General features: G+C 40.1%; 1 protein-coding gene across 1 annotated transcript in view; it reads right to left on the reverse strand.

Moving 5' to 3' along the window:
• RAD51B (RAD51 paralog B) overlaps positions 1–12,592 on the reverse strand; it is a 396,438-nt gene that overhangs the window by 123,384 nt on the left and 260,462 nt on the right. Inside the window, exon 10 of the mRNA XM_066552056.1 lies at positions 4,287–4,365. Coding sequence (XP_066408153.1) covers positions 4,287–4,365 — 79 coding nt within the window. The remainder of the gene's footprint in view (positions 1–4,286; positions 4,366–12,592) is intronic.

The following is a 12,592-nucleotide window of genomic DNA, read 5'->3' on the forward strand; positions in this document are numbered from 1 at the left end:
TAGGAACTCACATTTCTTTATGTCTGCAAGTAATAGTGATTACTTTTCTAGAAGAAATTATTCAGTGCAACAAAGTTATCAGGTACCTGAAGGAAACATGTATCATATATGGGAGGTCAGTTTGGATGAACTGATAATTCTATCCATCTTTAAACCCTATGAAACTGAAAATATATCATTACTCAAAAGCACATACTAGCTCACTAATAGCATTTGCCTAATGTTTTCAGTGCTTCTGAGTTTTTCCATGAAGTGCAATGGTAATCACTTAGTTAAAGCATTGAGTCCCAACAGACTCTTCAGCTGGCAAAGAGCCACCGTGTCCCCGACTCCTTTCACAGCAGCCTCCTCTTGGTAACAGAAGGCATTTGCTTAAGTGAGATGGAATGAGATTTCCACAAACAGCTGAGCTGTTGGTAGGTAACAGCTAGGCTTGTTGCCTACTTGTATTTATACCCCAGAACACTGCTCCTTCTAAAGCTAGACTTGGATGATCATCCACAGCATACAGCTTCAAATCAGTTTCATTCAGCCTTTTTCACATATGTGTGCACAAAGCTAAGCAGCACCTTCTAGTTCAGCTGGCCTAACCCAGGATGCACTTCATTCAATTTCAATGAAACTGCAATTAGGCAAGAGCAGCTAAAAATTTCTTCTGTCATACCAGAACAGAATTACCAGCTAGCAATTTCCAATCAAAACAGAAATTATATCATAGCCAAGGAGAAAAATAATCTTACAACTTGCACTCCTAATCAAGTAGATCTGGAGCTCTTTTAATTTTATTCTTCTTTTTAACGGTATTACTTCACTCACTGCAACTGGTTGAAACAGGGAAGTTGCTGTTCAACTGGTATTGAAACAGGGAAGCGACAGCAAGTTCCTAGAACAGCAAACACAAGCTGACAGTAAAACTTCCTATATTTTGCAGTGCTTGATCCAGGTTTCTGCCTTTTTGTCTAAGATCTCTACAAAATAAAAATTGGCTGTCAGACTGGATTCTGCACTCACAACTCAGGTTCATCAAAGTATGACACTGGCAGAACATAACATGACACTGCATTGCAACATAAAGGCAACTGAGGGTACTTTTGGGGTTCCAGTCCACTCCTGCTATAGCACAGAGCAATTTGAAGCAATGAAGGGAGGAGGCTGAAGACTTTTCTTTGCTAATTTTCTGACTGTCCAATCTTGCCTTTTAATCATCACATTTCATTTCTCTAGTCTGAAAGTGGAAATAAAAGAGTGAGTGCATAAATGGATTCTCTTCATCCCTGAATGTTTCAGGTTTATAAAAGCAAAGAAGTTTTCTCCAAGGGACCCTTGGGCAGCCTGGAGATCTCCTCTGAGAATAAAAGAGAAGCAGTTCTGCCTTCACAAGGGTCTCCTCCAAAAATTTCTGTGCTTGCACTGAGGCCATGAGATGCAAAGGTACCAGGGAAACAGAGCAGCAATTTACGTTGACAAAGAGGATTTTGATACACTCCTCCAAATGGGGCAGCATTACCATCTTAATAGCCTTTTGCTCTCAGCCCTCTTCCTGAGGACGCTGGAGATTTTTGCAAATGGAGAACAGTTCCGCTTCCCATTTTAACTGCAACAATAGCAGAAGGGCTCCTTAAACTGCATCAAATAGCAGTCTGTGAAATCCCTAACTAGCCACACTGCCTCTCCTGCCGTTTTATTATCCTCCAGCCCACAGAACAAAGCAGGGGGGAGCTCCTCCTATTTTTTTTAGCCTATTCCACACATCCTAATCCCTCAGAGGTGGCAATGGAAATTGCTTGTGGAACTGTTAAATCACACTTTCACTTTGTCTTTCATTCCCCATTCACCCTCGCTAATCAGGGAGCTTCCAGCTACATTTTCCGATATCAATTTGTTTATGGCCTATTGGTTAATGGTCCCAGGATGGGACCCCCTGAGTAAAAAGAAAGAATCCTGGGCACTTCAGCCAGCTGCTGCTTCTCACCAGTTCCCACATCTACCCACTTGTTCCCATCAGGCACCCTCAATGTGCTCACCTCCTGACACCAAGGGAATCAAAGTACAAAGCCTGCATGGCAGAGTTGCCTTTGGGAGCGGGCTGGGGCACAGATCCCACTGGTTAATGCTCTGTGGCGTCCCTCCAGCAGCCACAGGCTGGCCCGTGGCTAGGTGCCTGACTGGCATCTTACCTTGCATCCAGCTTCCCTTTGCAAAGAAGCACCAAGCACAACTCTCAGAAAAACTCTAGCATGTTTTGAACAAGGCAGCCTGGTGCCACTTTCTGCGTCTTATCCAAACCAGACATTTCCTGGTGATTTGCTCACTTCCTGTTTCCACAGATATAATGATCACTGAAATGTGGGATGAGGCCATGCAATATTTACTTTTACAAATTTGTGAGATGGTTCATGTGTAAGTCCTTACAAGTCTCTGTAAAAGAGTCTGGGGCGCATTATTAGGGGAACCATACCCTTCTTTGCTACCCATCTTGGAGAAAAATATCTAAAATAGAAACATAATTATGTAGTCAGAAAGTAATAAAAGGCTCACACAGAGAAGATATTCTTGTTGCCTTTCAAAATGCACACAGAATGCCTGATATGAATACATCAATTACTTAAAGAAATCCAAACTGGTGTTTTATCTGTTTGTAGAAAAATGGCAAATGATGTTTTAAATGTACTGCCCAGAAACACAAGGGTGTAGGGAAAAGAGCAATTGCCACACTTTTAATGCAGTGCTGTTCTCCTATCAGAGTGCTCTTCCATCATGATGTGTAACCAGGCCTATTTGTTCTTTAAAGGTATGGTTCAGCCCTGGGAAAGCTATACTCATGGCTCACAGAAAAGAGCTGAAAAAATTAAGATTGACTCTGTACAAATTCTCTCTGTTTCTGAAATAGGAAAACTTTCTTTCCCAAAGTTTCATTACATTAGTGCCTGAGGACAGAGCAGGAAATTGTCTGCCTTTTAAAATAATGACCAGAAACATCTATGTAACTCAAGATATCCAAGACAGAAAAGTAGCTTATCATCTGCCCTATACTGAAACAAAACACATCAAGACCAACTCTTGCAAGTACTCTCCATTTAAACTAATAAAAATTGTTTCTAGTTCCTGTAGACTTTTAGAATTACTGGTACCAAATAAAGCAGATCAAGTGCCCAAAATGCTATCTAAACATACACTGAAAATAGTATCCAAAGGCTTAGGAAATGCTGAATAGACACCTCCCCCCTCATTACAATTACATAGCTGTATCAAATGGAAGCAAAAATGCACCATAAAACATTTTAATTTCGTTTGTTTTCTGACATTTTGCATTACCTGAGATGTAAGCATATAGAGTCACTAGGAAATATAAATATGTCATTAGTCTGGTACAGCCTGTTTGAATGTGAGAAATGTGCAATCAGAACTGTTCATATCCCTTAAAATGCCCATAGTGCCTCATGAGATCAGTGATTCTCCATCACTGGAAACTGAGAACCAGCTATACTCACTTGTCTTATTGCCCTGGCTGCATATCATAGTGTCCTCCCTGTACAGAAAGTGACAGGCACTGATAGTTTTATTCAGTCTGTTAAACTGATGCAGTGATAAGGAGCCAGGCTGCATATCAAAAGACATCAACTCAACAAAATTGATCTATGAAGGTTTGTCAAAAAGTAAGGATGTTTGTTGGGATAAATGGGAAAAGAAGGGAAGAGTTGTACTTCTCTCTTTGCTGTGTCTAGAAGTACATGATTCAGGACACAGCCACAAGGAATCCTAGTTCCCTGTCAGCATGGTATTAATATCCAGCTTTTCAGCATAACACTTCATATCCTAGAGAACCTGAGGATAATTTAAGACCATTGGGCATTAGCATTACAATGATCACAAAAATAGAAAACAAATATTAATTTTCTTACTGATGCCAAACCATTTGCTAAAGAAAAAACATTCATTAACACAGGCTATTAATGATAGATAGGTGTGTTTCTCCTGAAGAAACCTATTCCATCGGGCCCCATGTTACCCAAACCATTCCACTTTACCTTGGAGAAAAACAAGGAGCCCTGGTTAATAATTTCAGGGCCCATTTCTAGATCCATGGAAAAATGCAAGAACCAATTTAGGGTAATCAAGAAAAAACAGTGAATTCAGCAGAACATCCCCTTGTTAACCAAAATGCTTAAATGTGTGGGGTTTTAATTTGGTATAAAGAGCACAAATTTCAAAAATAGTTGTTATCTACATTCAGTCTGCTTAAAATACTAATTGAAAAGGCAAAACAACCAATGCTCTGGTCTTACCCTGAAGAATCAAGCCTGATTTCTCAATGGTGTAGAAAAAAGTGGAGAATGGAGCAACAGGGGATTTAGCAACCAGGAGCTGCAAAGCAAATACATGATGTAAGTATGCATCTTTATAACATACTGATGAAAGCTCAAATCTCCAAAAGCATCTCACCAGATTTAACTTCCAGAAGTAGTAAAGCACACTTCAGATATAACATGTAGTTATTGATCCAGCCCAATCACTTCTAAGTAGTTGAGATTTTCTCATACCCATATATAGATCATGCTGCAATTTTAAAAGGATTTGCAGGTCCTTAAACGCCTTTAAAAATGCCATTACAGCAGTACCTTTTGCTTGTCTTACTGGCATCCTGTTAAGCTTAACCATTCCTGCTGTTCAGGCTTTTGCACTCAAAGACAATTTTGAACAAAACTGCTATTGCCATATACAGGGAATTTTTAATTGCCATTAGCCATTCCACAGATATGCCCCCTTGGCTTCTCCAAGAACTCCACCCACTGTCTTTACCCTGCCCCTGGAAGCAGCATGTCCACTCATGTGTCATCACACTGGGGATGGTAACATGCCATTGCACGTATCTGGATGTCCTCTTCTGCAAAAAGGGTAATGACCATGTCAAGCTTTATTCAAGGATCTTGTCCTTGAAATATCAAAATAGGAAACGGAATTCCCTCAGGGTGGGTGTACAGTGCAATTAAATTTAGCTTGGTACTAGGGTGACACCAGAAATAAACCAAGATCCCTGGCTCCACTATGGTAGGATTGTCCTCTATGGAAGACGAGCCTGCAGCAGAACTGCAGAGACAGAAATGGGCAGAGTAGGGAATGTGGGACCTGCAGGTGGCAAACTCACATAAATGTGCCCAAGCTCTATTGCTTGCCTGTTTGATTTTTGCTCATTGACAAGGACTGTTCCTTCACAGCTTACCTAAAATAACCCTCATGCCGTCACCAGCATGAAAGTGGCATTTTTACAACATTAAACCAGGATATGATACTGTGAATACTTTGTGAATAATCCGAGTAGGAAACCTGCTGTAGTAGCACTTTCCCCTCTTCCATATTAATTACCATTCTCTCTGGGATTATCTTCTGGAGAAAAGGGCAGCAAGTCACATCCCACATGCCTGATGCACTCTAACAAAACCTGTATTCTCTTGCCTGTCATTATTACAGAATCACAGAATAAGCTGAGCTGGAAGGGATGCACAAGGTTCATCAAATCCAACTCCTCGCTCTGCACAGGACCATGAGTCACACCATGTACGTGAAGGCATTTTCCTAAACGCCTCTTGAACAGGTTTGACGCTGTGACCACAGCCCTGGGGAGCCTGTTCCAGTGCCCAAACACCCTCTGCATGAAGAGCATTATTCCAATAGCTAACCTAAAACTCCCCTGACACAACTTCAGGCCATTTCCTCAGGTCCTGTCACTGGTTACCACAGAGACAGCAGGAGGAAGACTGCCAGGAAGAAAGTAGAGTGAAGAGGAGTTGCCTCCAGGTGCTTCACACACTCCCTCAGCTCTGAAAATGCAAGGGAGAGGATGGGGTAGAAAAAACAGTGCAAACACTCAGGTAGAGTCTTCCACAACAGTTGGCTGTTTAATTGGAAAGGCCTGAAGTGAACAGTTACAATTCTGACATCTAAGGTCAAATTGTTGGCATTCCATGCACTACTATGCACATAAGTACTAACCTAAGTATGTATGTGCACTAGGCACAGTTATACATGCACATGGATAGACATTCAAATAACTCTATGTACATTCTGTTATTGCATTTTTATTCAGTTACAGTATATGCATAGCTATGTATAGCAATGAAAAACTATAATAAATCACTTCCTTTCAGCAGCACATCACAGGGCCCCTCTGAAAGGTGGCTGCTGCACAGCTACATCTGAGGCTCCAAATTAGCTTCCTTTCCAGTGAAATGGAAACAGCTCAGAATATTCAAAGGTATTGCTTTATTTTGAATGTTTGCCCACTGAGAAAAAGAGCCTTTTAAGTACAATTGCACATTTCACAAGCAGAAAGAGTACAGAGAATTCATTTTTATAACATCAAACTATAGTATTTAACATAACATTAAAAAAAAAGTAAATATGTATTTAGACTTGTTTTTCAAGCAAAATCAAAAAACTGTAAAAGTTCATTGCAAATTATCCTCTAGCAGAGCAGTCAACAGAGAGTAGGTTCTTATATGTATACAACGAACTTATAAAGCATGGAAGAAAATACATATCAAAAAAAGAAAATTATGTTTGGAAGGCCAGGAAATGGAAGTATAAATCAAGGATTACCAAAAATCAGCTGATGTTGACTCTGGAAAGATTATTAACAATAGCCAAAAGTAAATAAAAGTTGCATTTATAATGAAATTACATTGGGATAGTAATTATATATATTTCTAGATATCAGTGAAAAAAAAATTCTCAAGTAGGACAGTACTAAAAAAGAAGAAAAGGCAGGTAATGTGAATTTATCCATATCACATCGATACAGGAATAACAACTGAGTGGAATGAAAGTTCCAGGAATTTAGCATGTTCAGCAGAAGTAGATAATCTCTATCAGGAAACTATTCTAAGAAACAGCATGTGAATTCAGGCCTGATAGCTAGTATTTGTCACTTTCCTATCAACTTGAAGATGATACAACATAACTGAGAAGCAGCAAACTTAGTACCAATAAAAGAAGAGGAAAAAAATATAAGCTAGTGAGTTGATGCCTGCAACCTGATAGTACTATGCAGGGCTTCACAAGATATTTTGAAGTGAGGAACAACACAACTTGGACGCAGGACTCAAATGCATAATAAGGAAATTTGCTGATGATACTAAATTGTGAAGAGCTGTTGACTCACTCAGAGACAGGAAGGTCCTGCAGAGAAACCTTGAAAATTTAGGGGACTGGGCAATCACCAAGTTTAACAATGGGAAGTGCTGGGTTCTGCACCCAGGATGGGGAAACACTGGATATAAGGACAGACTGGGGAATGAGAGTCTGGAGAGCAGTGCCACAGAAAGGGACCTGGGGGTCCTGGTCTGTGGCAAGCTGAACAGAGGCAGCAGTGCCCTGGCAGCCAGGAGGGCCACCTGTGTCCTGGGGGGCATCAGGCACAGCATCACAGCCAGGCAAGGGAGGGGACTGTCCTCTCTGCTCTGAGCTGGGGCAGTGCTGGGGGCAGTTTTGGGTGCCACAGTCTAAGAAGCATACAAAGGTATAAGAGAGTGTCCAAAGGAGGGCTACAACGATTGTGAAGCATCTTAGGCAAATACGTATGAGGAGCAGCTGAGGTCACTTGGTCTGTTCAGCCTGGAGAAGAGGAGACTGAGGGGGGACTTCATTGCAGCCTACAACTTCCTCATGAGGGGAAGAGGAGGGGCAGGCACCAATCTCTTTGCTCTGGTGACCAGTGACAGGATGGAATGGCTGAAGTTATGTCAGAAGAGGTTTAGGTCGGATATCATAAAAAAATTCTTCACCTGGAGGGAGGCTGGGCATTGGAAGAGGCTCCCCAGGGAAGTGGTCCCAGCACCAGCCTGACAGAGCATTTGGGCAACACTCCCAGGCACATGGTGTGATCCTTGGGCTGTCCTGTGCAGGGCCAGGAGCTGGACTCTGTGATCCTTACAAGTTCCTTCCAACTCAGAATATTCTATGATTCCATGAACTAAAGTCTTGGAAAACGGGGTAAAAGAAAACATGGCTGTCATGCCAGACATAGATGACATCCTTTTTCAAAGAAGGATATCATCTATGTCTGGCATGACATAGATGACATGCCAGACATAGATGACATGCTTACTTTAGAAGCCTGATATAAATTTGAACTCATCTCTTCAGATCTCTGTAAAGCTTTTAACACTGCTAAATGGGAACTGGTAATGAAAAAAACAAGGATAAGACAGAAGCTGTAAGACAAAGGTGGAAACAGCTATTGGAAAGAAGACACTTCCTGGGTGTACCTGAGATATTAGTATCTCACTTAGATTGACCCATAAGGTGATGTAGTCAAGACAGTGACAGACCCAGTTGTATGGGGCACCACCACATATACCTGGTAAAACCAGGGACACCTGTGTGTTTCTGCACAAGATACCAGCAAGGTTTAATCTGGGAGACTGTGTACCCTACAGGTGACTTATGAACCCAGACTGCAAGAGAGGGGCTATATGCTGCTGAGGAGACTGGAGTGCTCACCTGAGACAGCACTAGAAAAACATTAGCTCAGTGATTCTGGCAAAAATGAAGGCTGACAGTGTCTGTGTGTGTAAGTGAATGGGAAAAGGGGAAATGAGAGAATGAAGCAGGAAGAAAGAGAAGAGCTTCTCAAACTGACAACACTGGCAGAAGAACAGATTTGCAGCCATAAAGACATTTTGGCTGGAAATTTAAAAGATCATAACTACCAATAAAATGAGACTCTGGAAGAGCCTTCAACTCAAAGAAGAAAAGCTAAAAAGTTAATCTTTGCTTTTAGGATTCAGATTAAAATATTTATGAAAGGGATATGAAGCAGTGCCTTGGGAGCACTTCATGACCTCTTAAGTCTCTTCAACTCCTATGGGCTTCCTACAGCATCAAAGCCCTGCCAACCCATGTTTTATGCTGATAGAACTGACAGAGTTGGAACAATGCATGCTAACAATGACCTTTGATGGCTGACATGCAACTAAGGATTTTGTGGTGAATAAACCAAGAAAAAGTTGATAGTTTTCAAATACAGAATCTGTAATTTAAAGGCTTCTCATCTAAATCTTCTAGTGAGCATCTGCTTCTCTCCATAAGATTCCTAACAGCCACCTGAGGATGTGGAGAATACATGGGATCTTCCAGAATTCAGAAGTAGGCAGCACAGGCAGACCAGGAATTTATAAAACTCACATATATTCAAGTATATGTCTTGTTTCAATTCTCAATCACTCCTGCCTGAAAACTGGGGAGAGTACAGAGAGATGTATTATCTGAACCTGGATCTGAATTCAGAATTATTTCATAACAAGCTGAAACACAGATCTCTTTCCACAATCTTACTTTATAAAACTTAAGATCATGAACCAAAATTTTCAGTCCAACATAGAAGATTTCCTTGGTTCCTTTTTTACTTCAGGAAAATAAAGGAAAATAGAACTCCACTAATATTCCTGATGTATGTAAAGCAATTTATTGCACTCTTTCCTAGCCAGGTAAGTGAAAGACACACTTTAGTGCTTCAGTGATAAGCACTATTTAATCATTAAATCACAATTTATTAATGGAATTTGATTCCAATTAATTTTGGAATCAAAACCAAATCCAGGCCCCACCATTTTTTTTCCTATTAACACTTCAGTGCAGTTGAAGTTGCACCAAAAGTAGTACACATTTTGAGATAAGTAAACAGTAATGGTTAGTAATAGGCTAAAGAAATTAACAGGCATTTTGATTACAAAAATAATTTTTTAAACAGTGAAATTAATAGAAAACAGACATAAAAAATGATGAAACAATACTGAGTCTTTCTAATTCATCCTATGATACTTCCGAAATGCTCTCCATGAGCTGCCCATGAGCTTCTGGAATGGAATGTAAAATCCATCAGCAGTTATTATGCTGCTGTCCCTCTAAAGTGCAAATGATGGAGATCAATGAGGGAAGTAAAAATGAAGGCTATTTCAAGTTTTGCCAAGTCCAACCTCTATAAAATGGTCAAATCGTAGTTTCCTTTCTTTTCTTTCTAGCATCACATTTCCCTGTCAAGAGGTTTGTAATAAATATTTATTATTTGACAACAATGTAGAATAAATATTAAATGACTGAAAAATCATTTCTGCCATAAGGCATGCTAAGAGCACAAAGGTACTATGTAAGAGGAAATATATCACCTTGATGAAAAGTGAATAGAAATTGGATAGATGCCATTAGATTAGATAAAGGAAGATAAATGTGAGACAAGCAGAGCAGTTGAAAGAGAATTGATGATGACAGCAGAACTATTGTACATTAATGTTTGCTTTAGTTAGGGAAAGCATTTTTAATAATACATTTTATTATTTATAAGCTTTATGGAAGAGATGAATCAAAGAATTGATTGCAGAAGCCCAGCAGAAAACAGTAATTATTGGAACAACGCCTCCTGTCAATAGCAAGGGAAGTGATGAATTGGAAAAGGTATTGGATGAACTTTCAGAAGGCTTCTGACAACCAGAAATCAAGGCAATGTTCTGCCAAAAAAAAGAGTAAAGATGATGAAGGGGACAGAGTCTTATATCAAATTAGTTATCAAAATGCCAGGATGATAAACAACCAAACAGTGAAATAACAACATGATTTTGACTGAGCTATCAGCTCTCATGTGACTGAAAAATTATGCTTTTATAATGGAAAACTACTGATTTTAACAAAATGAATGGACCAAGATATTTCAATGAAATACTTCAGAAAATCATCTGTATTAACATTAAATGCATCATTTCCATTTAGACTGGAAAGACAACTACTTTTGTTCCTATTTTTTTTATGGAAACTATTACAAGAAATTGGTTTTTAGCAATGACTGAGGAACACAAATAAAACAATTTGAAACCTCCTTTAAAGTATGTCAGTTTCTTATCAATGGACAGATTCTTCTCTTTTTATTTTATTCTATGTCAAGCTTTTTCTTACACTGTCTTTTCTCCTTGACTCATATTATTCTTGTCTATTGTACTGACAAAATGCATATAATGTGCACTAGGGACTGAATGAAAAGCAAATCCACATTTACAGTCAATAAATATTTTAGAATTCAGGTCTACTGACTGAATACCAGAGACCTGTGAAAGGAGTCTGGCTCTCATGACTCTTGTGGCCCTTACAGAAACAATGCTGGCTCACTGGGACATTTTGCTAATTCATGTTGCTGTGCAATTGCAGTGAACAAGCTTTGCTAAGAGCTGGTGCATTTCGGGAGAACTCTTCGCTAACACCACATTCAGTTGAAAGAGCATGAGAATTGAGAAGGAAGCCTACACCACTGACAGGGTCACTGAGCAGTGAGAATACTATCTCTCAAGGTCTCAAGGTTTGATTAGACTCATGTACTAATAAAATCAGTGCTAAGCTAAACAAATCTTTCCCATGATTGTGCCAAATTGACTGGGTGGACAATCTTCACGCCAGAATTTCCCCTCTTATTGTAGATCAGAAGGGCTGTTTTTTCAGCTGCAATAGAGCCCAGGAAAAAGCCAGGAAGGAAAACAACAAAGTTGATTTTGCATCAGATATCCCAGCAGACCTCATAACGGTTTTTTCTGCCCTCCCTTCTGCTACTTCTCAGGCCCAGTGTGCCGGAATTTGATATATTCTAGAAATGAAAGCAGCAGTCCTTATTCTGCAGATCATTTAGTTTTGAGTGGGAGCTGCAACTCAGTTCCCAGGGCCAGCTCTGTTTCTCAGTCCCACAGCTCACACTGCCTCCAGCCCACTGGAAAGGTACCCAAGGAGAGAACCAAGAGTTCCCTAAAGGGCACCAACACTGTGGTGGCATTAAGTCTTCACAGAGTTGTTCCCCACTCCCTCTTTACACTGAAGCATCCCTTTAGGGCAGTGGGATGGCTTTTTACAACACAAGAGAAAAAATGGTTGTGTTTCCTACCAAGTTTCCTTACTAAACACCAATGCTCATGGACCTCGGAGCTCTCTGAGGCTTCAGTCTCACCACGGGTTTTGATTTGACTGGGGAGATAACTGCCCCTTGCTGCAGAAACAGAGAGTGACCCTAACACCTTTCTAGTATTATGGTGGAAAAAAAGTAGATTCAGTCACCTGCAATCATTTACTAAGCTCACGAGATACACCTATAAACAAACAACTGATCTCTGATAGCAAATGATTCTTCGGACAACAACATTTTGTGCTTATATGGTGCCTAATCTACAGACTTTAAAAAGGCCTTAGAAGGGTGGGGAAAAAATTACCCTGTTATGCACTTGGGTAAATTGAAGCTCATAAATTAAATACAGTCCTAAAGATTTTACAGCTGATATCAGTACCAAAATCTGAATAACGTCATTAAATCCTATTGCCTTCATAAGCAAATCACTGTAGAGTTTGACTTTATCAGGACCTCATGTTTTCCTACAGAAACAATTATCCCCTGCTTTGTATCTTCCTTCAAACCCCACCACCAGGAAAGGCTCTCCATGCACAAATTTTCCTCTTTCAAGCAGAAGAAAGCTCAGCCACTCCAGCTGTACTGTGTGCACCCATACACTTGTCAGTAAGAAAGGCTACAGGCTGGGCATTTATTGGGAATAAGGAGGTAAACCAGGCA

This window comes from Molothrus aeneus, chromosome 6 (genome assembly GCF_037042795.1).
Source record: "Molothrus aeneus isolate 106 chromosome 6, BPBGC_Maene_1.0, whole genome shotgun sequence".
NCBI classification, from domain to species: domain Eukaryota; kingdom Metazoa; phylum Chordata; class Aves; order Passeriformes; family Icteridae; genus Molothrus; species Molothrus aeneus.